The sequence below is a fragment of the Mya arenaria genome, chromosome 10 (assembly GCF_026914265.1).
Source record: "Mya arenaria isolate MELC-2E11 chromosome 10, ASM2691426v1".
Taxonomy (NCBI): domain Eukaryota; kingdom Metazoa; phylum Mollusca; class Bivalvia; order Myida; family Myidae; genus Mya; species Mya arenaria.
In genome coordinates, this window is record NC_069131.1 from 73,059,553 (window position 1) to 73,086,642 (window position 27,090).

At 33.4% G+C, this 27,090-nt stretch overlaps 1 protein-coding gene across 5 annotated transcripts in view; it reads left to right on the forward strand.

The window, feature by feature from the left end:
• Window positions 1-4,061: 4,061 nt before the first annotated feature.
• Window positions 4,062-27,090, forward strand: part of LOC128205595 (potassium channel subfamily T member 2-like) — an 83,968-nt gene continuing 60,939 nt past the window's right edge. For 4 of the 5 annotated variants that reach the window (XM_052907327.1, XM_052907331.1, XM_052907328.1 and 1 more), the window contains exons 1-2: window positions 4,062-4,223; window positions 5,342-5,431. In XM_052907327.1, coding sequence (XP_052763287.1) covers window positions 4,081-4,223; window positions 5,342-5,431 — 233 coding nt within the window. In that variant the 5' untranslated portion in view covers window positions 4,062-4,080. Of the gene's footprint in view, window positions 4,224-5,341; window positions 5,432-8,555; window positions 8,656-14,756; window positions 15,005-26,139; window positions 26,964-27,090 lie in introns of those variants that run through there. The other variant, XM_052907332.1, reaches the window with a different exon arrangement.

Here is a 27,090-nt window from a genome sequence, read left to right on the forward strand (position 1 = left end):
ATGGTATGTGTCAAAACTCGAATCGTGTATGATATACTTTCTTCATATACGTATGACATTGAAAATATTACCAATACGCGATACGCGTCAGTACAATGACAGAACGATGATGATAACGTGACAGTACAATGATGAAAACAAGACAGAACGATGATAATAACACGACAGTACAATGATGAAAACAAGACAGCACGATGATGATAACACGACAGTACAATGATGAAAACAAGACAGTACGGTGATGAAAACAAGACAGCACGATGATGAAAACACGACAGTACAATGATGAAAACAAGACAGCACGATGATGATAACACGACAGTACAATGATGAAAACAAGACAGCACGATGATGATAACACGACAGTACAATGATGAAAACAAGACAGCACGATGATGATAACACGACAGTACAATGATGAAAACAAGACAGCACGATGATGATAACACGACAGTACAATGATGAAAACAAGACAGCACGATGATGATAACACGACAGTACAATGATGAAAACAAGACAGTACGATGATGAAAACAAGACAGCACGATGATGATAACACGACAGTACAATGATGAAAACAAGACAGTACGGTGATGATAACACGACAGTACAATGATGAAAACAAGACAGCACGATGATGATAACACGACAGTACAATGATGAAAACAAGACAGCACGATGATGATAACACGACAGTACAATGATGAAAACAAGACAGTACGGTGATGAAAACAAGACAGCACGATGATGATAACACGACAGTACAATGATGAAAACAAGACAGCACGATGATGATAACGCGACAGTACAATGATGAAAACAAGACAGCACGTTGATGATAAAACGACAGTACAATGATGAAAACAAGACAGCACGATGATGATAACACGACAGTTCAATGATGAAAACAAGACAGCACGATGATGATAACACGACAGTACAATGATGAAAACAAGACGGCACGATGATGATAACACGACAGTACAATGATGAAAACAAGACAGCACGATGATGATAACACGACAGTACAATGATGAAAACACGACAGTACGGCAAACGTGACAGAACTGTACGATAATGAAAACGCGACAATACGATGATGATAACGTGACAGTACGATGACGATAACGCGACAGTACAATGATGACAATACGATAGTACGATGATGAAAACGCGACAGTGCGGTGATGGAAACACTAGACCACGATGATGATAACGCGATAGTACGGTGATGATAACGCGACAGTACGATGATGAAAAAGTGACAGTGTGATGATAACGCAACAGTGTGATGATACTAACGCGATAGTACAATGATGATAACGCAACAGTGCGGTGTTGAACACGCGACAGTACGGTGATGATGACGCGACAGTAAGCAACTCCGATAACAAAAACGCGATATCACGATAATGAAGAAGCGACAGTAAGATGGTAAAATCACGATATTATATCGCTTTATCATCATCGTAGTGTCGTATTAACGCGTTTTCGTTATCGAACTGTCGCGTATTCATCATCGTACTGTCGCGATTAATGTTATCGACGGAATGACGGGCTGACAGACGGACAAAGCGGCGACTCTGTGCCCTCCCTTCGGAGCGCATAAAACAACAACAACAACAACATTGCATTGGTGATCACGTCATATTGAATATACACATGCACACTTGCGATTATGTTTCCTTGACCTGATACTAGGTGTACCTGTTTCAAAAGTTAATAGAGAGGTTGTGACACACTTCTAGTACTTGTAGATGTAGGTACCCGCACAAGTTGACATAAAAAGTCGTTTGCGAAACTATGCACGTCTGTTGGTAGATTAAAACACTTTCCTCGTGCTGTAGGTCTAAGTGATTTTCAGATCCATATTATCTAAGTTGACAACCGTTAAACCTTGCGTTTATTTCTTCCATACCCCTGGGATTTTTTAAGGGAACATTCTTCGTGTGATCGTGCATGGTACAAGATCTGCTGTCTTAAAAACTCTATTTGCAACGCCTTCCGTCTTCTATTTGTCCAAACTTTCTTTGTTTTACATTTCCATTCCACAACAAAAAAACTTTCATCACTATTCGATCTACAACCACTTTACGTGTCCCTTGCATCCCTAGTAGTAGTAGTAGTAGTAGTAGTAGCAGTAGCAGTAGCAGTAGTAGTAGTTTTGACCGGTATCCTACGTTATTATTCCTTTATTCGAATGAGGTTACCAATATATGATCATTTCTACACAGCAGCACTGAATCGGTAAGTGTAATATATACTTAGCATATTTTATAATATGCTTATTATTGAAAACGGAGACGTTTTATATGAGTTTTATATGAGTTAATGCAATATTTATTCATTTCAAAAATATATTTCATAATAAGTTTAAAAGTACATTAACAATCATGAATATATATTAGTACATCTTTAAATGAATGAATGAAGCACATTTGAAAACATAAATAACAACAACTATATAACAACAATAAATTAAAAACTACGTGTTTTTATAAGCACATTTGCGAACTACTACTACTATTACTACAACAATAAGCATATTTATAACTAACATCACAATAATTGCTTTTAGCTCGTATTAATCTGTGAAAATACGTAATATGTTTCCTGATGGCGTGAAAGTATTTAATGTGTCCTTTGTTGTTGTAGTGCACCATGTCACTGTGATAGTCCTTATGAAATCGTATATTTCATAGTTTATTTCAGTCTCGTCAATACATATATAATACATTTCTAATGTAAAAACGGTAATAAAAAGTATTGCCACTCACATAGGAGTTATAAGAGACTATTATCTTTCTTTTACATAAAATAAAGCTACGTTCTTTTGCACTATATACAAATGTATAACATCAGTAAAGTGGTGGATATGTGAACATAAGGCTGAAATAAGTTATTTGTTCTATTATATGCAGCTCGTATGTCCTTCATTTCAATGCATTGTACACTTTTTCGAACAAGATTATTGATGCGTTTTCTTTGTGGGTTGAAACTTTTTTTGCTTAGAAATTTGTCTTTGAAGTTTCCCCTTTCTGGTGTGCACACGCCGAGAATCACTATTGAAGCCCAGCAAGGGTGGCAGTGCACACCCTCACGAATTATTCCATTTTAAATTTTTCACATGTTCAAAGTTTACCTGTGTATATTTTTCATATTTTGCTATTGTTTATTTTGTGTAATTATTTTCCTTGACTGTTTGTTCTGTTGTTTTTGTTTGTTTCTTTTTTTATTTTTTTTATGATTACGTATATCAACCAGTGTACATGTATAAATAACCATAAATAAATGTCTGGCATAAACAAATAATACAAAACAATTTTTTGGATTATTTATTAAATTTTTAATATTTTCAAAATTCGAAAGTAAAAAAGGGCCATGATTGAGGGCGCCTCCACGTGGTATGGCCTGGATGTGTATGGATATTGTGTTTATCATGAAAAAAAATAAACAATTATGCATACACAACAAAACGCCCTCACAATATAACTTCAACTTTCATATTTTTGGATCAATTTGAAATATAAACCCATTATGAAGCCTTTTCAATTATTTGTTCAGCAAAAAAAAATAATTTGTTAAAAATAAATGAGTTATGAGTGGATTTCACGTCTGAAAAAGTGGATTTCACTTGTCAAAATGTGGATTTCACTTCGATTTCCGAAAAATTGCTCTAACTTCTTCATTTCTTGATATATTTCAATAAAAATTGAAATGTAAACCCTTCATTAGGCACTTTCCAAAATGTATACAAAAAATAAAAATTACTAATATAAAACTGAGTTAAGAGTGGATTTCACTTCTCGAAAACTGGATTTCACCTCGATTTCCGATCTATTTTCGAAAAATTGCTCTAACTTCTTCATTTTTTGACCAATTTCAATAAAATTTGAAATATAAACCCTTTATGAGGCACTTTCTAATAAATATACAAAAACAGAAAATTATTATATTAAAATAACTGAGTTCTGAGTGGATTTCACGTTTTGAGTGGATTTCCACTGGATTCCTGTATCACCCCGCACCCTGAAATCAAAACAAAACACTTGTGAAAGGAGGTGCTTGACACAGGAAAACATGTCGGGCAAAACAATTGAAGAAGAACCAAATGGCTGTGAAGAAGAGGTTGATTTATTTGAGGAATCGTACGAGAAAGAAATTCGTTCTAATAAAAGATCGTTTTATCTCAGTCGACTGGACAAAACTGACATCAATGAGAGGTGGTGTGATTTCTGAAATAAGTTGAGATGTCGTTTATTACATGTGTTCGTTTACTCCACAGCCACAACTTAAGATGGAAACAAAAATATGTCAATATGTCTAGTAATGATTTTGATTAATCTTGTATTAGATGTTTTACCTGTCAACGTGATGTGAAGTTCCTAACTGTTCATGAGGTGGGGGAATGTAACTGTCATTCTTAACCTTACTGCAGTGTTCATAGCAATGTATCTAGGCATACTCCAGTACAAATCCATTTTCTGTTTCCTCAGAATGGCATGTGCTTAAGTTTCAAAATGAGGAACAAAAATGGAAGGCTAATGAGAGGAATGAACCTGAGACTAGTAACTTGTTAAAGTAAGTCATCATCTCATTAGATGTTGGCGTTTAGACTCATTAGGATGCTTTAAAATGCTTCCTTCATAACTGCTATGTTCACCAAAAATCCTTTGGCAGGGGACATCAATGCTGCTTTCAACCAATATAATATATTGAGATGAAACTTGCACCTGATCAAGTGTATATCTATACAAACACACAGTTCAAAATGCTTAAGAATTCTTACACAAATGCTTGCCAATAAGCCTGAATTCTTACACTACTGCTAATCAGCACGCCAAATTCTTACCCAATGCTTGTCACGCGATTTTTTAATAAGCCCTGCTCTTTAATATCTAAATTTTGAGCATGCCCAGAAAGCATTTAACCAGTGCATGGTTGTGCTAACTTCAAACACTGGCATAGTGCATTAATACGTCCTCTGAGTTTGAATGTTAGAAAGTTCAAAGATACCATGTTCAAGTTAGAAAATATGATTTCCAGGGGTTCTAAGTTCAGTATTAATTCTGAAATCAGGATTGACAGCTTTTAATTTTGTGGTTGTAAAGATAGATTTTTGCTCAGATTTTCCTAAAAACAATAGGAAGTACCTTGAAATGAATATAAATGACTTATGAAACAATTTTAAAAGGAGTCTAAGCCCTATTTTCCTGCTTTGTGAATGAATCTTCATACTCAGCTCAGCAACGCGCTCCCAGCTATTGTTCAGAATTGACAATTATCAGGTATAAGAACCCCTGGATTTTTAAACATAATGTTATTGTTTTCATATATACAGGGAAGTCTACAAGCATGTGCAGGCTAGTGAGCTTACAAAGATTTTGCAAGAGAGCACAGAGAGCATCACATCAGGGTCACCTGGGATACAGTGAGTAGAAACATTCCATTTCCAGTCCAGATACATATATGCTAAATGTACTTTAGTCATAGTCTTTCCATAGTGTATTCAATATACAAAGTATATATAAAACATCATATTATGAAATCCCTCATATACTTAATAACTTGTAATGGATTTAAACAAAATCAGAGCTTATGATGTTTCTGTGTTTCTAGGGGTGTGTGGGTGTGGTTGTGTGTGTAGTCATTGTATTATTTGGTAATTTTGACTGTTGGTTGACTAATTGTCATAGTTTATTACGACTATGACTATGTAAAAATCTAAACCTCATTTCTTCACTTATGATTGGCTGATCGTTCATAACTTTGTTAAAGTTGACAGCACTGTAAATGGCATTGTTGTTTATTTTAACTATTGGAATGATATGATCATACATTTAAAACAAGCTCAGCTGAAACATTTGTCACAGTATCTTTGTTAAGAGTACCAGGGCTTGGAAGTTCAAAATATCAAAACCTTGTGTCAATATAACTGTTCTGAAAAGAGTGGAAAAAGATATTGTATTCAGGAGACTTAAACTTCCACATTTCTGTGTAAACCTTCCAAAATTGATGCACAGGAAGTTCATACTTTCAGTTTCAAATTCTTAATGGAAGCCCTGAGTACTGCAGATCACAAGTGGGTCCATGAAACTTCCAGAGCAGTCAAGATTTGAAAGTTAACAACACTGACATCAACAACATTAATAACTTAAACAAGGTTCTAAACAATCGGACCAATGTCATAATAATGAATTTTCATTCTCAGAATTGCTGTTGATACAGGTTTATTTTATGCTTGGTTAGCAGTAATTTATGTATTTTGACTTCTGGTTGCCTTTCACTAAGGCAGATTAAATGTACTTTTGGGCTATAATGTCACATTGATTTATTTTTTCTAGTAATTTTTTATTTATACATGTGTAACATTGTGTTTACTTTTATTTCTTACCACTAAGTACAAGTGGAAGATAGAAATGCCCTTTGTTGTGGTTTTGCCAATGAAGGTTCCATTTCATTAAAGCCTTTGTTGTGTCACCGAAATATTTATTCATGTTTGTGAGTTTAGATAGAAATGTTTATAGTGAAGTCGAGAAAATAGGGATGTTTAGTGTTGAATTGAAGGGAGGTAATTTCAGTATTTTACATTTTTTCAAGTTGATTTCAGGGGACATTTGTCTCCCTTGTTTGTGCAAATTGTGCAGCACAATAATTGAGTTAAGCAGCACCATCCGTCAAATGATTTTGAGCTATGAAGCAACAGAAATATTGGTAAGTTATTTTGAAACTAATCCTATAAGTTGAATAGTAATTTGATTGCCTTAGTTGGCCGATAAGGAAATTGTATTTTCTTTTGCATTTTTTTCTTTCCTGTTATAATCAATATGGAAATTAAGTTTGAATTTAGTTCATAAAACACTTAAAGCTTACTACTAAAAGCATAATTATTATAGTGTTATATATTGTGATTCTTTATTAATTGAAACTGTACAATCTCTCCAGTATCAAGCTTTTATGTAGTAATATTAAAATGTTGTATATATAAGTGTTAGGTGTGATAAATTATCAAAATATTGAAATTCAATTTGAACTCTACCTGCCCGAGTGATATTCTGTCTATCATAACTAAACCACTTTAAATTTGTCCATTTTAATAGCTGTTATTGTGTCCAGTGCCGCTTCAAGTGGTTAAACATGTTTTGTAATGTTTTCGTTGTAACGTTATCTCGATTGTGCATCTTTCAGGTTAAAGGCACATATCCGGGATGTGTCGGTTATTCCTGGTCCCACAGTGTATAGGGATAAACGGGTAAGTGTTTTCATTCATTAAATGAATTTCTTCTCTTAAAATTTGCAATCATCGAAACTAAAATTTCCGATTACCAAGCCTGAAATCTGACAGTGTTCGGTGTCAACGTTTTTAACACGCCCAGCCATATAGAATCCATAATTCCAGCAAGCCCAAAGAAATTCTACCAGAGCCTGTGGGCATTTTGCATTTTGGCTGTCGATCTACAAAAATAGTTAAAACTTTCTATATAGAGGACACTGAAGACACAAACTTTGCCACTTTGATGGGGGGGGATTCTTTTGTAAATCGACCTGCCAAACGTCCCAGAACTATCCCAAAACCTACCTGGTTACCCATACACCCTAAAACTTCCCCAAATCTACCTTCGTACCTTGACACCCCAAAACTACCCCAAAAACCTAACTACAGACACAAACACCCTCAAAAACCTACATAAAGGCACACACGCACACGCACACACACACGCACACACACACACACACACACACACACACACACACGAACACATAACTTGCAAAACTACCAAAAAAGCTACCTTCCTAGCAAGCTACAGACATACTCCAAAACTACCACCAAAACCTACCTACCGTGCATGGCACCCCAACACTTTCCCCAAAAACCCACCTACAGACACACACTCCCTAAACATGTGGAGAGGATGAGGCTTAACAAAGCACTTTTTGAATTGTTGCCCTGGGAAAAATTTATAGCAAACCCCCAACCAAGAATCAATTTTGATTTTTTACTTTATGGAAACGGATGTCAATTGCAATTATAAAACTTCTGATGTGACTGAGATTTTTTTTAATTTATATAAATAAAGTTTCAGATGAGAATGGTTAGTTTTATTATAGTCAACAAAACAGTCACATAAACAGAACAGAAGTATCCTCATAAAGTCAATAAAGAGTTAAGATTTCAGCTTGAAGTGCATTTAAATATTCATGTTTGTTTGTAATTACGGTGGAAATTGTTCTTCCAAATCATTCGCATCATTAGCAACAGCTGCATCATTAGCAGTACCAGTAATTTCACTGTTCTTGTTTTTATACCAATTATTTCCTTCCAATTCTGTTTCAAGCGATTAAAAAAAATATCCATCTTTAATTGACCGTCAAACAATAGAGAATGCCAGCACCTCTCTTTAATGTAGCTCGTTTTTACACTTTTCTCTCTAAATTCACTGAACCGTAGCTTTAAAAGCCATGCCGTTGTTAGACCTCAAAGGGTATTTAAAAGAGCTTTGTTCGTATTGGCAAGGTTTAAACTGAATGTTATGGAAACTGATTTAAATTTATGTCAACCTTCACGCTGTACAATCATGATATTTGATAATTTGTACAATTCCTTCATTTAAAGAGTAGTTAATTTCATTTAGTGTGGCACAGAATAGCTTTAAGGTAATTTTTCCTATATCTGTATACGTGTTTATAACAATCTTGTTTTTGAAATATGGAATATTGAGATTGTTTAAGATTTATGTTAGCTTAATTATGAATGCTTTTTTTTAAGTTTGATAATAAATATTGCAGTTTTATTTATTAATATGTTTGTGTGTTTTTAATCAGTATTTACATAATAACTTTTTCTCTTTAGAAGGCATGTTTAATTTCATTAATTTACTCAATTTTCATAACGATTATCAGCTGTCTTTATATCAAATAAATCTTCTCATTTAAATTTTCCCATGCATTTTACTTATCTTAAACAGATATGAATGATGGAATGAATTTTTTTTACTGATTAAAAAAAGACTGTTTGCTTGCTGTTGATTGTTACTTTAAATGTTATGAGTATTGACATACCAGTTTGCTTTAAATTCGAAGTCAGGGTGCTTCCAAAACCGCTCCTTAAGCCCATCGTCCAAATTCCCTTCAGCTGGCAGGTCGATGACATCACTGATATATTAGCTTGTACATAAATTTCTATTTCCAACATGCAGATGATAAATTGCTGTGCAAAAAATTAACTGAATGACATAAGATCCCACGATTAAACCACATCTCATATCAACATGTGAGTAATAAAGCATTTAAAATCAGACAAGATGTTTTCCTTACCGTTTTATTTTCAATATAATATGTTTTGTATTCCTATTGATCATAAAAATTAGCTGGCATATATTTCTTAAAGGCCTGAATAAACACTGAAGTTTCTTATCAGATTTAAACATATTTTTCCCTTTTATATTATTGTATTTAAACATGATTGCATTGTTTTGCTGATGGAAAAGTTTGTTGTGTGCGGAGTTGTTAAACAAAACGTGGTTCGAGTGTGTTTGTTTGATGATTGGTATTTTCGGAAAAGTTTCTTTGAAGTTTTTTTTTAATGTTTAAAACCAAAAAACATCTTATGTATTTAATGCAATGGTTTTTGATAGTTTTTCTCCAAATTCTCAAAAATATCTAAAGCATGCACCCACAAATATTTGCATTTAATATAAATGATCAAGCATAGTTAAACTGATAAAGACAAGTGACATTGAACTCAGTCAAGGTTTGAATAACATCTTGTCATAATGAAAATATGGATGCCAAAGTTGCATAACGAAATTGTAAAAATGCCAGTTCTACTTATAACACGAGGACCTGCCATAAACCAATGCATCGTGTTTATTTTGATTTTGCTGTATACATACTTGTATTTTTTTTTATTACAATTGTCTATATCAAGGCTAGCGCAGAACAGTGTTACTTTTATTTTATGGAGTTACATTTATTTTGCACTGAGCCTTAAAAATATGGCAATAATACAATTCTATTCAATTCAGCTAACTTAATCGCCATCAATTACTGATTATAACCAGACATACAAAGAGAAGAGAACTGGAATATAAACAACACAATCAAATGACAACACATAAACACAGTTGAACCCTGTTGACTTGACCCCCCAGGGACCGGTAAAAATACCTAGAGCCTCTGGAAATTCAAGCCAAGCAGGAATACTTACCATCAGTAGAAAGAAATTGGTCCTTTACATCCAGTTCGAGCCAACGGTGTTCGACTGTATACAACATTTACAAGGTGTATAAAACTCTACAGCATCAGGGCGTGTTCATAACGACATGTTTTGGAAGCTTGTATATACAAATGTTCACAAGAAATACACTACATTTTGTTAATTTTAATACACCAGAGTCTTGAATAGTTTATCCAAACTGTGTTTGAATATGTTTGGCCTTAAATGTTGCATATTTTGCATCTTATTGTACACCAGATTTTTAAACAATCAATTAAATCTATATATGAACATGCTTGGCCTCAAATGTTGCCTTATTAGCATATTAGTGTACACAAGAATTAAAACAATTAAAACTATGCATGAACATGCTTGGCCTCAAATGTTGCCTTATTAGCATATTATTGTACACAAGAAATTTAAACAATTAAAACTATGCATGAACATGCTTGGCCTCAAATGTTGCCTTATTAGCATATTATTGTACACAAGAAATTTAAACAATTAAAACTTTGCATGAACATGCTTGGCCTCAAATGTTGCCTTATTAGCATATTATTGTACACAAGAAATTTAAACAATTAAAACTATATATGAACATGCTTGGTCGTGTATGTTGCCTTATTAGCATATTATTGTACACAAGAAATTTAAACAATTAAAACTATGTATGAACATGCTTGGCCTCAAATGTTGCCTTATTAGCATATTATTGTACACAAGAAATTTAAACAATTTAAACTTTGCATGAACATGCTTGGCCTCAAATGTTGCCTTATTAGCATATTATTGTACACAAGAAATTTAAACAATTAAAACTATATATGAACATGCTTGGCCTCAAATGTTGCCTTAGTGTACACAAGAAATTTAAACAAATAATTAAACTATGTATAAATAGGCTTGGCCTGAAATGTTGCCCATCTTTTTGAACACCAGAAAATGATAGATAAAAACTATGTATGTAATAATTTTGCTTGACCTTAGATATTCCCAATAAGCGGGTTATAGTACGTGTTAACATTTAATTAAAACTATGTATAAATATGTTTCGCCATAACTGATGCTCATTTTGCATGTTGTAGTGAAATTCATGCAAATTCATGCATTAACATGCAAGCTGACTGTTTCATCTCACAAACATACTGGTACATAACACACACTGACTGGTACATAACATTGTTGCATTATGCACCTGGAGCGCAGGTTTAACGTATAAAGGTGTTTAATTAGCGTGGGATAAAAGCAAGTTTCAGAGGGGAAAATTGCATCAAATATTTTTAATAAAACATATCACTGTAAGTTGTGTTTTTAATAAAACATATCACTGTAAGTTGTAAATCATCAGATAGAAGGAATATTGTTTTGTTTTAGTAATAATTAGGATTGTTTTTCTTTATAATCATCAAATGGATACTCTGTAGTTATTCAAAAGTAAAAATGTACATGTATGTTTCTAACAATATTTTATTGCTTTACTAGAGTCTAGAGAGTCGAAGCATCAAGCCTTAGTGCATCAAATATATATAGATCATATACAATTTCTAAAAGTTTGATTGAATTTGAAGTGGATGCCCTAAATGTTGGTTGAAATGCAGATGATTAAATGCAAATCTATTGAAATTTGCTGACTAACAAAATACTTTGGCAGTAATTTCAGTAATTTGTAAGCTAGGAAATGTAATTTTTATTTGCTGTTTTTACAACCTAAAATATGTCGGGTGAAGGGGTTAAACAATGGTTAAGAAAATACAAATCATTCTGAATAAATTTCACTGACAATTATATTGATAATTTTAATGCTTAATGATAAAAAAGTTTTAAACCATATTTATTTTCAGACAAAAGCAATGATTTATTGTGAATAAACAGATTTGGAATTTTTTGTTTAGATTTTAACTAATAAAAATGAGATCAGTTATAGTATTATATATAGTTATATACATGTTTATATCATAATGGTTAGCGTCAGCGTGAATTATTTGTTTTTTTTATATATAACTTGTTTAATATCTTTAGGGGTAATGCCATAAATTAATAGTGTTAAAAATGTGCGCTTTATATAGCGACGTTTTATGTACTTAGCGCTGTAAACAATCAAATTAGTATTTATGATAAAAAAATCTAATATCCAATTCGTGGTCATTCAACATGAAATTTATTGAACTTGTTTACTTAAAATGATTAAAGCTGCACTCTCACAGATTGAACAATTTGATAACTTTCTGAATGAGCCAATTTATGCGAAAATGCATGGAAACCAGTGACATAAGACTGCTGACAAGAAATTTATCTGATTTGTCTGATTGCTGATTTTTATATTTAAGTTCAAAAACTGATGTTTTATATGCATTTTTGTTAAACTGTTAGTAACGCTTTTAGCCATAAAATATTAATTTTCAACTGTAAACATGAAAATCTGCGATCTAATCTTTCGTCAGCAGTCTTGTATCACTGGTTTGCAGATATTTATGCAAAAATTGGTTCATTCCAAGACAGAAAATAAGTTGTCAAACGATAAATCTGTGAGTTCAGCTTTAACACTAGCTTGTTTTTAACAATTTTACAAATTTGTTTAATAAATTTGCTATTGAATGACTTCTTATTGAATTTTCTCTTTGTATTTTTTTGACACTCATATGACATGTAGGTGAACAACCATAATGATGATTTAGATGTCCTTCAAATTTCAAGCAAGACAAGAACTGAATTTAAAACTAGTTATCCGGTTTTATTGCCGTTCTTTAAACGAACTAAAACTGAAATAAAAATGCAATTAGGCACTGCTTATCCACCCAGAATGAAAGATAAGGTTTTATTTTTGTTCTTACATTTTGTATATTCAGTAAATAAAAACCTATAATGTCAGATTTCATTGCACATTCAGATTTTTATAATTTACGAAATAACAGTGCAGTGTTTACCGAAATTTGTTCGGATAATTTTGTAAGCCTTGTATATTTTTGAATGAGGTTTGGTGATTTGTTGTAAAAATGAGGTATTTTACTTATTTAAATTTAATAAATTGAACCATACATACATTTTGCAATGTTGCCTCATTCTCATGTAAAAATAGGGGGAATAATATAGAAATAATTATTTTAAGGACTTATCCCCCCAAAATCAAATGCTCCAGTTCTTATGGATTTTTTTTATGGCATTAACAACTATATTTCACTGTTTTAAACAGTGAAAGTATCTCATGATTTCACAGCGATCTTTTTTATGTTTTGAAATTTAAGCCTACTTTCACTTCCAAATAAAACGTCAGCGCGCACAGAGACACAAATTCTGCAACATCATTTCTGAAATATTCGATGTTGCTTTCACATACAGTTTGGTGCGTTTTTTGTTTTAAAACCGCTTATAAGAAATATAATAAAAATTCTTTGTTTTAGTGTAAGATTGCAACATATTTGACCTTGTAAACAGCAAAAGTGAATATTTCACTAATGTTGCTATGCCTGAATTTTAACTTTTGATTCTTACACGGTGAAATATATAAAGATCTTACACTAAAACAAACAAATGTACTCGATATTATTCAATTTTGAATTTATTTTTATGTAATTGGTATTTAAGTAATAATTTAAGAGAAAAATTGGCTGTCTAACCTTGAGGCGTATGACAAAATATTGGAAAACATGGTTTTGCAGTAAATATAAAATGAATGACATGATTTAAACTGTAAATTCTATTTTTAAAAACAAGCAAACTTTCCCTAAACTAACAAATAAAGCTGCACTCTCACAGATTTACCATTTTTACAACTTTTTTTATTTTTTGTCATGGAAAGAGCAAATTTTTCTGTAAATATCTGCAACCCAATGATGTAAGATTGCTGACAAAAAAAATCAGATGGTAGATTTTCATATTTCCGTTCGAAAATTAATGTTTTATGGCTTAAACCAACGGTTTAAGAAAAATGCATAAAACATCAATTTTTGAACTTAAAATATAAAAATCTGAGATCGAATTTTTTGTCAGCAGTCTTATATAACTGGTTTCCATGGATTGTCGCAAAAATTGGCTTGTCCAAGACAAAAAATAAAAAAGTTGTCAAAACGTTCAATCTGTGAGAGTGCAGCTTTAAAACAGATATTAAAACTTGTCATAAATATAAATTAAAAAAGAATGATGGTATGATACACGGGCTGATAAGATGATCCGAATATATCTTATTTCAGCTTATTTTGATATGCGGACTCTTAAAAGTTAGAACAAGGCAAGTTCAGAACATTGTTAAAGTTAACAACATTGAAAATGTCATCATTGTTAATGTTCAAAGTGGTTCTGCTCTAGAAGTTTAATGGATATGCTTGTGACCGGCTGTTTATCTTACAAGATTTGAGACCAGTGTTTCATATGTATTGGTTTATATTTGATTATGTGAGAAATTAAACATTTAAAAGTTAACAAAAATGTTGTTAATAACGTTGTTAAATTGGAAAAGTTCTGAACAATTGACCCATCAACTGCATTTGTGGTATAAAAACAAGTGAATGTATATGAAATATATAATTTTATACTCCTTTTTCAGAAAGAGTTAAGAAAAAAACATTATGAGGAACCTGACCGGAAGCAGGGAATGATTTTTAACCCATCAACAAGGAAGACAACTCTGGAAAACTGTCAACAAAATGGGTTAAAATTTGGCGGGATATAAATACCATTTATGGTGACCAATAAGCTTTAGGCCAAGTTTGATAACTCCTGCTTGATGACTCAACAAGGCAGACAGTGTTGGACTTTTTCCGGAGCGGCCATAAAATCGAGAAGTAAAATAGAGTAAGTGGAGGTTATGTTTTTAGCTTGACTATTCGAAGAATAAGGAGAGCTATACTTCTCGCCTTAGCATTGGCGGTGGTGTAGGTGTCCCCGTCACACCTTGGTTAAGGTTTTGCATGTAAGCACCTTTAAGTCATTAAGTCAAATACATCATGTATGGCATTGAAACTTGATGAGGATATGTTTAACCAACTTTCCAACCTACTGAATTAAAGAAGTTAGATTAGTGGAAATTATGCCTTTATTATTCAACTTAGAAATTCTGGTTTAGGTTTTGCATGTTAGCACACATAGTGAAAGCTGCACTCTAACAGAATGTCTGTTCTGACAACTTATTATTTTTTTTGTCTTGGAATGAGCCAAATTAACCAGTAATATAACAAGGCCTCTAAACGCCAGCTCCACCACTTTACGGTGGTGCAAAGAAAAAGAGCTGTCGACACTTCCGTGGTGGAGCTGTGCCCTATGTTTACATGAACAAACGTGAGTATGATTTATATTTTATTTAATAATTTCATTCAACGGACATATTTCGAAAATCGGAGAATATGGTACCGTTTAAGAACACTTCTACTGTAGGCTGGTTACTATTTCGTTTCAATATTGTGGTGCCAGGAGCTTTTATCCCGAATCGGACTTGTGCATATTTTGAGATCTGATTGCATAGCAAGTACATTTCGTTGCTAACACACCCCGTAAGAACATTCTCACGCATGCAAACATAACTGTTATGTATAGAACCTATGCCGGAACACAACAAAACTGATAAGCACTTCTTAAAAAGGAAAAATGCACATATTTATAAAAGTGGTGGCGCTGTTGCCCTAGTGGTGGCGCTATCAAGTATGTTTCACGCTTGAAGTAATATAAAAAGGTTAACGCTTTTGGAATGAATACAACAGTTGCTATGTTTATCATTCATTGAACATTATGCTGGTTATGCACAGCTCCACCACGGAAGTGTCGACATCTCTTTTTCTTTGCACCAGCGTAAAGTGGTGGAGCTGGCGTTTAGAGGCCGTGTATAAGGCTGCTGACAGAATATCAGATTGCAGTTTTCAATATTTATGCTTGAAAATTGATGTTTTATGGCTAAAAATGTAACCAACACTTTAAGAAAAGAAGAAATCAGCTGTTTCAAAAAAAATGAGAGCTGTTCGTTGTTGTGTTATCCTATATGACTGATTTGACAATACTGATGCCCAAATCAGCTGATTCTGACAATTAAATGCAAAAATAAATAAAATAAGGAATCAATCAATCAATTAAACAATGATCTATAAGTCAATAATAAACTATTAGATCAATAAAATATCAATGAATAAGCAGTTAGTCAGTATTTTAATAATTGTATTTGTAAATAAGAAAATAGCATAAAATGTAAAACATGTACTGAAGGATGTTAAATTAAACTATATGTTGGGGAAATAAATCAACACTTGTATAAATAAGGTCTGTTCAAGATTATTTATACTCTCATATTGAAATTTAATCACATATTAATTGCATATTAATGCCATTATAAAGGGTGATGTCATAAGGAAAATGTTATCAATTATGATAAAAAAAAATAATGTATGGAAAAGGAAATACAAGTGTGATATTAGGGTTTAAGCCATCTTTTAAAAAGGACTGGGTGCTTCAGATGAGGGTGCTAACGGGCTACATTGAATCAGGCTGTAAAGAGCTAAAATATAATTTATTTAGAAAAGATGTGAAATACGTTAAATTGAAGTATCATTAAGTTTCAACTGCCAAATATGTAAAGATTGTTTGTATAAATAATCATATTATAAGTTTAAATGAAAAAGAAATATTTCCAATTTATAAGCAATTAATTCTATGAGGCAGAAGGTAGCACATGTTGATCTCCGTAGGCGCAGTAGGGTGCTTATGAAAAAGGATATTAAGATGCTGCATCCTTCCATTAACATTTTTCTCCACCCTAAACTTGCCCCTGCCATTTGATCCTAAAACATTGCATCTACACCACTGCAGTGCTTCTGTATTTATCTTTCCAAAGGGAGGAATATAGATGTTGCATTGTTTTTCCATGTGGCCTTCTGTCCATTACTTTTATGTCACCGTTGTAACTGACTGAATTTTTCATAATTTTTTTGTTAAACTTCACAGAAGAATACAGGAGCATAGTAAGATGCATAGCATGAGTGGTCTGTCTCAATGGTCAAGGTCACACTTAGAGGTCAATTGGCTATTACTCAGACAAGGACATTAAATCAGGGGCATTTGTCATGTTCCTGTGACAGCTCTTGTTATGCATTTTTTTGTGCCCTTAAATGCATTTAACTCAAAGTTCATGAATTAAATGTGCATTAAGTTTGTATTTTTTGTTTAATATTAATATGAAGATTAGCGGAACTTTTTTGGCGAAAAAACAAAATAAGAATACTTTTTTTGGATGCCTGAGTCATTTGTTGACAAATTGGAAAAAGCATATTTGTGGGACATGATTTTACACTCAGCTGTGCAAATTGAGATAAATGAGAACGAGTCATGAAAGTTTGAAGTTGATATTTTATGCATCTGCATGGCTATTAAAACTTTTTAATGACATCCTACGAACTAGGCCATCCATCATTAGGATGCAAAGATGTGTTAGTGCATTTTAGATATTAACATCAAGTTTTTTCTTTGTCTAATTTATGTTGATTAATAACCATTGTTTTATTTCTCATGGATTACATTTTTAAATAACACCTTCATGAAGTTACTAATACATGTATGAGTTGAAATATAAAGGGAGGTAATTTAACTAAATTTTACTATGATTACTATGATAAAACACGCTGGAAACTTAGGAATATTTCTTTTCTACCCTATGTAGGATAATGGACCCTCATCCAAGCATTTTGTGCCGGATGGGGGCCATTATTGGAGATAGGCCGGAGGCTGAAATATGCAAGCATATCACTTAGTGACCCATGAATTGCTGTAAAAAATATGACCTGATATCACCTGACCATATTGTATTGTACGAGATTCATGTGCTCATTTCATGGTTACTTGTGTGTTCTGGATGGCGGGTGACCCGTAGGCATTTTGATATCATTTCAAAGGCTTTCAAGAGAAGAGAAAGAATTTGTAAAAAATAACTGAAAAAATATTAAAAACACACATTTTTGGTCTTGAAAGATTGCTAAATATGTCATTTCAGTTCCCCAGTGAAATAATGAACAAACAATCTTTGCAATAGATGAAGCATTTTAGGTTATTTATTGTTGACAATTTCTGTGAGCAATACCATTTTAAATTATACCAGAATTGTATTGGGTAACCAGAGGCATCAAAATTCAACATAATGGCCAATGTCTGGATAAATTCACCTGCTTATTTGTGCAATAGATACCTAAAAGAAAAGTTAAAATTGTTAATGAACAAAGCTAAGAATGAAAAGATATCCTTAAACTTGGTACACATGTTTCCAGTGACAGTTCAAATATTGAAAGTTAAACAAACCCCATAACTCTTGTTTCAATATCATCGAGTTATTCCCCTTGACCAGCTTAGTGTTCGTTCCCACTAAGAGTGATTTTGTTGATAAATGTCAACAAAATAATAGACTAAACACTAGTGGAAGGAGAGGGAGGTGGGCGAACTCAGCGTGCACCCCTTATAATGGTGTCTAAATAAACTTAAATTCTATATCATTATCAGAGAAATATATGACTAGAACATACCAGTATACACCATTTCCTACTGTATTTAGCCAAAATGTTTTGGAGGACTTAGATCTGCAAACCCCCTAACCACATTTTAAAATTCATTGTTTTTTTCACTATCATAGAATAAAAATGTTTTTTTAATAAACTACCGGTATACTTTCTTTTAACTAGGTTGAAAATGGTCATAATTATTTTTATTTTTGTCACCATGTAAATGAGAAATTTTGTTCATTCGCTTACACTCAGTTAAGGCATACAGCAAATTCAGCATATTATAAATGAATGGCAGATGTGTCGTATTCTGAACAAGTTTGACATTTGGGATGTAAAAGTGCTTCCCCAACATTCATAATAGGAAATGTGCTTTATATCCTATAAATAGTTTTATCTGTTGTCGACTGTGGAGGCATTTATAAGAGCACTTAAGTGTAATATGGCATCATGATCTTTATGATCACAACGTGTTTCCATTGTTTTAAGCACAAACTTAATTGAAATAGTTCTTGTCAATAAATGCATAGATATATATGCATGTATACATAATTAAAAACATACATATAATTAATTATACATATTAGTTAATATTTAGCAGGAAATTAAGTTTTGGAGGTCTACTTAACTCTGTGTAAGTGTAATTCTTTGTTTTTTAATAAAACTTACATAAGTTTTAGAAAGGATAACAGTGCAGGTAGATATTATTTAAAAATACTCCTTAAAACTGATGGTGCTGAGTGTGCTTAAAAACTAATGTACGAAATACAGGAAATCTTAGAAATTGATTACAATTTACTTTTGTCGTTCTTTCAAATAATAAACTATTATTTTTATTATAATGTTTATTCTGTCATACACTTAAAATGTAAAGAGATGTCTATCAGTTTTCAAACTTTTATTCTCCAAATCGTAAAACAGTGCATGATTTTGCTGATGATAACTATCCGTTTACAACCCTATTGTTAATGTTGAATTAAAAGTTGTTTACAGTTTACTAGGCCAGGGGTTGATCATACAAAAACAAACTTACGGGCATGCTTTTAGTGCATGTGTACATTATTCAGTACACAGTTGCCTTGAATTTATTTACATCTTTGATCAGCAGTGACAGGCATGGTGTTATGCAAAAATTTCAAAACATGCAAATAATTAGAACACCTTAGTAATAAGCTGATATCATGAAACTTAATTGGTGCACATGTTCCCAGTGACTTTAAATACTCATGTGGCAAGGCCCATCATTTAAGGTCAACTAATTGTGGAGTTGTTCCCCTTGTTCTACTGGCAATTAAGGCCCATCAGTTTGGGGTAGCTAATTGTGGAGTTATGTCCCATGGTCATCTGGCATCCCCATAATTTTGTGTTAACTAATTGTTGAGTTATGTCCCTTGGTCAACAAGCAATTAAGGACCATCATTTCGGGGAAACTAATTGTGGAGTTGTGTCCCTAGGTCAACTGGCAAGCCCAATCATTTTGGGTTAACTAATTGTGGAGTTGTGTCCCTAGGTCAACTTGCAAGGCCCATCATTTCGTGTCAACTAATTGTGGAGTTGTGTCCCTTGGTCAACTTGCAAGGCACATCATTTTGGGTGAACTAATTGTGGAGTTATGTCCCTTGGTTAACTTGCAAGGCCCATCATTTTGGGTTAATTATTTGTTGAGTTATGTGCTTTGGTCATCTGGCAAGCCCAATCATTTTGGGTAAATTAATTGTTGAGTTGAGTACCTTGGTCAACTTGCAAGTCCCATCATTTCTGGTCAACTAATTTTGGTGTTGTGTCCCTAGCTCAACTGGCAAGCCCAACCATTTTGGGTAAACTAATTGTTGAGTTGTGTATCTTGGTCAACTTGCAAGTCCCATCATTTCGTGTCAACTAATTGTGGATTTGTGTCCCTTGGTCTACTTGCAAGGCCCATCATTATAGGTCAACTAATTGTGGAGTTGTGTCCCTTGGTCAACTTGCAAGGCACATCATTTTGGGTAAACTAATTGTGGAGTTATGTCCCTTGGTCAACTTGCAAGGCCCATTATTTTTGGTTAACTTATTGTGGAGTTATGTCCCTTGGTCATCTGGCATCCCCATCATTATGTGTTAACTAATTGTGGAGTTATGTGCCTTGGTCATCTGGCAAGCCCAATTGTTTTGGGTAAACTAATTGTTGAGTTGTGTATCTTGGTCAACTTGCAAGTCCCATCATTTCGTGTCAACTAATTGTGGAGTTGTGTCCCTAGGTCAACTTGCAAGGCCCATCATTTTAGATCAACTAATTGTGGAGTTGTGTCCCTTGGTCAGCTTGCAAGGCCCATCATTTTTGGTAAACTAATTGTGGAGTTATGTCCCATGGTCAACATGCTAGGCCCATCTTTTTAGGTCAACTTATTGTGGAGTTGAGTCTCTTGGTCAACTTGCAAGGCACATCATTTTCAATCATTTGAAAATGTCACAATCATTTTCGGTAAACTAATTGTGGAGTTATGTCCCTTGGTCATCTGGCATTCCCATCATTTTGTGTTAACTAATTGTGGAGTTGTATCCCTTGGTTAACTGTCAAGGCCCATCATTTTGGGTCAACTAATTGTGGAGTTGTGTCTCTTGGTCAACTTGCAAGGCCCATCATTTTGGGTTAACTAATTGTGGAGTTATGTCCCTTGGTCATCTGGCATCCCCATCATTTTGTGTTAACTAATTGTAGAGTTATGTGCCTTGGTCAACTGGCAAGCCCATTCATTTTGGGTAAACTAATTGTTGAGTTGTGTACCTTGGTCAACTTGCAAGTCCCATCATTTCGGGTGAACTAATTGTTGAGTTGTGTCCCTTGATCATCTTGCAAGACCCATCATTTTAGGTCAACTAATTGTTAAGTTGTGTCCCTTGGTCAACTTGCAAGGCACATCATTTTTGGTAAACTAATTGTGGAGGTATGTCTCTTGGTCAACTTGCAAGGCCCATCATTTTGGGTAAACTAATTATGGAGTTATTCCCTTGGTCAACTTGCAAGGCACATCATTTTGGGTTAACTAATTGTGGAGTTGTGTCTCTTGGTCAACTTGCAAGGCACATCATTTTCAATCATTTGAAAATGTCACAATCATTTTCGGTAAACTAATTGTGGAGTTGTGTCCCTTGGTCAACTGGCAAGGCACATCATTTTGGGTAAACGAATTGTGAAGTTGTGTCCCTTGGTCAACTGGCAAGGCACATCGTTTTGGGTCAACTAATTGTGGAGTTGTGTCTCTTGGTCAACTGGCAAGGCACATCATTTTGGGACAACTAATTGTGGAGTTGTGTCTCTTGGTCAACTGGCAAGGCACATCATTTTGGGTCAACTAATTGTGGAGTTGTGTCCCTTGGTCAACTGGCAAGGCACATCATTTTGGGTAAACAAATTGTGAAGTTGTGTACGTTGGTCAACTGGCAAGGCACATCATTTCAGGTCAACTAATTGTGGAGTTGTGTCCTTGGTTAACTGGCGATTAATGTCCATCATTTTGGATGAGTTAATTTTGGAGTAATATGTCCCTTTGTCAACTGAAAAATAATTGACAAGCATTGACATCCATTTTGGACTTTATGAACCTAGTTTTCTGATAGATAGTACACTAGGATTAAAATGTTACTCACAGGGAAAGTGTTAAGATCTCTTAATACTGCATTGCTGAAAGCAGCCTGATATGGTCCTCCTTAGGTTGGCAGTCATGTTTTTCATTATTTTCACTTGGCTGCCACATGCATCAACATTTATGATAGGTTAACAATATTTGTATTTAGTTGAAGACTGTTTTGCACTCTCTACCTACTATAAACATGAGTCAATGACCTTCATATCACTTGCATTTATGTTTTTGGTTACCCAAATATTTGACCTTGACTTTAATGTGCTGTTTTGGTTTTTAAGAAAGGAACTTTAGAAATTAGGGAAAAAAGGGCATAGAGTATCGGGCTTTGAGGAATCTGATCATTAAAAATTTGAATGAAAAGGTTGGGAATTGTGTTTTATTTAAGTCATATTGTGGTTGGAATGCCCGATGTGTTCATAATCATTTTAATCAAAATAATAGATATAGTTGGCAGTCTTAAGCACTGAATTCTTTGAGGGCAGAAGGGGGCAGTTGGTTCAGGCCCCGACTAAACCCGCTAGTGCACATGCTGGTCTCCATGAGGACAGTAGTAATGACTGACTACCTATGCACTAGAGGATGAAAAGGAGAGGGAAATTGGCTCCCACTCAAAATGTCCAAGTTATCTTTTGGTTAATAAAGTACACCCCGCCTCCCTCTATCCATACTTTAACAATATGTATATATACTTTGTGAGGAAGGGTGGGCATATTTAAAGAGATACCCCCAAGTTGCATTCCTGTCTTTAAATCTTGGCCCTGCCCGGGACATGTTTACGTAACCTCAGCCTCCCGGGCTTGTGGGACTTGTGTGTCTGGGAATTGTAACATTTTCAGGTTGTTGTGAGAACCATTTTTTTCTTTACATTTTTATGACATAAGGTCACCAGATAATTGTTGTTTACAGGTTGGCATGCATCCAAATGGGGTATCATGTTTTTTTTAGAACGAGTTTGAAGCTGTTTTTGCCAGTGAATATTATACACTGGGTCCCACAAAAATTGTTTACAGTTTAATTGCTGTGTCTTTTTCTATCTTTTGTGAATTTTTGATGAAGGGTATTAAATTGTTCGTGGGTGTTGGGGTATCGTGCAGTAATGTGTTGTTTTTTTGCAATTTGTGTCCAAAAGCTAGGCCATGATAAAATAGTTTTATAGTTTAAAGGCGACCTAGCACAAAATATTCTATAGCCCGAATAAAAAACAAATAAATGATACATATTTTATACAATACATTTGATTTTACAATCAGTGCTAAATTTAAAAGAAAATTACAAAATTAAGCGTCAAAAATGCAATACATCTTAAAAAGGTTAAATCTACAGTTCTTTTTTTAGAATGGAAAATTCCTACATAAAATGTATACACTAGTATTAGTTTCACATGTTCCTAGACTTTGAAATCTTGTTTTTTTGATGGAATTTGGCCCATTTTGAAATTAATTTTGTAATTCTGTAATATTTATATTTTTCTGATACTTTATAAATATTGTTGAATCAAAATCTTTTTGATATTTGTTAAATTATGTTGGCTTCCTTTAAAGTTAAAAGATTGCCTATGAAATGTCATATGAGAACTAACTTTTGAATGAATGTGGAGACTAACTAGTTCCCTAGGAGGTATAATTGCTTGCAGGCTTTCTTGGGTATCATGTTTCAGAAGCTGTTTATCAGTACTGCTGTCACTGGGCTGCAAGCTGAAACAGGCGCCCAGAAACAGTAGTTGCTGTCCTAAAAGTAGGCCTCACAGATGCCCTTCCTGAAGTTGGTCTTAAGCTGAAACTTAGGTTTTAAGTTATACTTATGATAAAACAATGGATTAAAGGGGCTCAGTTGCAATAAAAGTCTTAGTTGATTTTAGTCGTCAACTCTGTTAAAACTGACCACAAGGCTGAGGTAATAAAACAAATCAATGTCTTTTATACAGGTTTAAGATGAATGAAATTACAACTGAATTTTTTTCTGAAAGAGCCCCCAGGGTTAGAGCCCCCAGGGTTAGAGCCCCCAGGGTTAGAGCCCCCAGGGTTATAGCCCCCAGGGTTAGAGCCCCCAGGGTTAGAGCCCCCAGGGTTATGTTGCCAAGTAAACTTTAACAAGTTCAATAAACCCAAGCAATTTCACAACATTTCTTATTTGTTTACAAAACAGTCCAAATACCAATTCCCTTTGTGTGCATTGACCTTCACCATTTGGCATTAAATTTATGTTTAATGCCACTGAGATTTTATCATATTATATTAATTTTCTGGAGCCATGTGAGTTTTTGTTAGCCAAGTTACTTGATAACTGTGGATGGATCTGTTGCTTGGAGGCCAGGCAATAGTTTCTTTTGTTTGAGGGTCAACCACAGATCATGATGATACATTATGTTAGCTATCATGAAAAAACATCAACCTACTGGAAATAAAACGAAACCTATGGGATGAGAGATCATTAAAAAGCAAATTTTTACTTTTTCCTTTATTTTTTTCTGCCGAACTTGCTCAAAATCTATCCTTCTTAAGGTGATAAACAAAATTCTGATTTGGAATGGCCTTTTATTTTCTTTATTTCTCTGACTTGCTAGATGTCTTTTTTTGAGAGTTGCAATAAAACTGGGTACTTAGTTGTACTGAATTGTATGTGTTTTTCATGACCACGCAGTTTGTAATTTATATTTTAATTTGATATGAGGTGTTTGATAATGATCTCATGGTGGCGTTATATAAGGCTGCGTCTCTGATAGATTTTGATTAGGATGCAAAACTGGTGTTAGGATAACTGATGGCTGAAGCGCTGGTGCAAAATTGATTTGGGACTTACAGAGTGGTAATATTCAGTTATTATAACAAGTGAAATGGGTATTTTTCTTGTTTAAGGATGATTATAATGTTGCTGCTAAAATAAAGAATTATACATGCATGTTTTAGGGTAAAATTTATTGATTTTTGATACTTTGATATTTAAAAATATTTAAAAAAAACTTTAATTATTAAGGAACTGCTAGATCAGTCAATGTTTTAATACAGTGGTCAAAACTATAACAAGCCCGCAAGCCCTGCAGTGGTTAAATGCTCTCTGGGCTTGCTCATATTTATTGGACTTTAGCAAAACAAGCTTATCATCATTATTATCTTTTAATAAGTGTTTCGTTTTCATGTTATAATTGATGGAAATATAGAGTTAAATTTTTTAGACAGTTTGCTGAAAAGGTCAAACAGGATCATTAAAAAAAAAAATTTCAAAGTCAAAATTACTCCCTCTCCTTTGAACTTATATTTTCTTATTCATTGATTTGCATGTATGCATAATACAATATAAGATTGATCATGATGTATTATGCGTTTGCATTTCTGTATAGTTTGAAATATATTATATATATTATTTTCATCATTGATACGATTAATTAACAACCGTAAGATCCATTCATTCTTCTTTGTGGATTATCTTTGTTTCAATACTTTTTTGCTAATTTAAATTAATAAAATCTTGTATTATGTAAAAAATAAAAAAAAATGATGCAAAATAAAATTTATGTGTTATTTTGAAATAGTTATGTATAACCTCAAATTAAAGGTGTATTATCAAATGACTCAAAAGGAAATATACAAATTACGTCAGAGTGTTGTATTTCCAAAACAACACGCAGAAACATAAACATATTTACACATTACCAAATGCATTACAAAATGGTATGTATTACAAAAGCGTGCAACAAATTATTTTTGGACTTATAATTTTGTTTATAGTACGGATATTTGTTTTTACCATATTGATAGATGTAAGTATTTTTCAATACCTATTGAGATTATATCTTCTTTAATAAAATAATTTATTTATCTAATTTTTTCTCTATTTTCAGAGGGGAGAAAGAATATCCATAAGAAATTGACTGCAAGAAATTTCTCTGATTGATAAAAAACAAGAACAATGTCTGGGTGCAAAGAAGCTTGATTTTTACAGTTTTCCATCTGTGTCCATTGGCTGCTTGACTCATTGACTCCTTAAAATGTGACAATTTTGAAAGAAGAAAAAAAAGGTGCAGTTAAATTTGAAGTGCTACAACTCTTGAACTGTGATATGCATTATACTCAAAGACATTTCTGCCTTTAAAAAACATTTATCTGTGATATTATACCCCAAAAAATGCTAAAATATATGATATAATTTTACATTTTCCAATGGACATTATACAAGGCCTTCACGATAATCTTCCAGATTGATTTGTGATGTTGAGTTTAACACATCTCCATGTAGATAAATTGCCAATTATTGAAAACTAATTTGTGTGTCGAGATTGACTACATACTTACAGTGTACTCACAAACTACTTACATGTTCGTGCATACAGCATCTTAATCAAGTTGCTCAGTTGACAAAGTTAACTACGACAGTACAATTGTTTGTAGTGTAAAGCACTAAGGATGTTTTAAAAAGCCAGGGAAGTTCAAGCATCTCGCGTTATAATAGACCAGAAATAAAGAGCTCCTGAGAAGACATGTAAATGCTATATATTTATTTTGTGTACATCTGATGATTTAATTTTACTGAGCAAACATTAAAAATGTTTGGAAAAAAAGGCCATGAGGAGCGCCGGAAATCACAAACACCGAGCATGTGCGATGGCATGGATTTAGATCAGTTTTTCGCCGCTGATACCAGTGATGACGAAGATGATTGGCACCGGTACGATTTTTATACCTTACCTTTAAACTAAACGGCAAATTACACCAGTTCAGAAATGATAACTCAGTAGTTGCATGCCTTCTTTCTTTTAACTAACACATAACAGTGATTCCAATCATGGTCATAC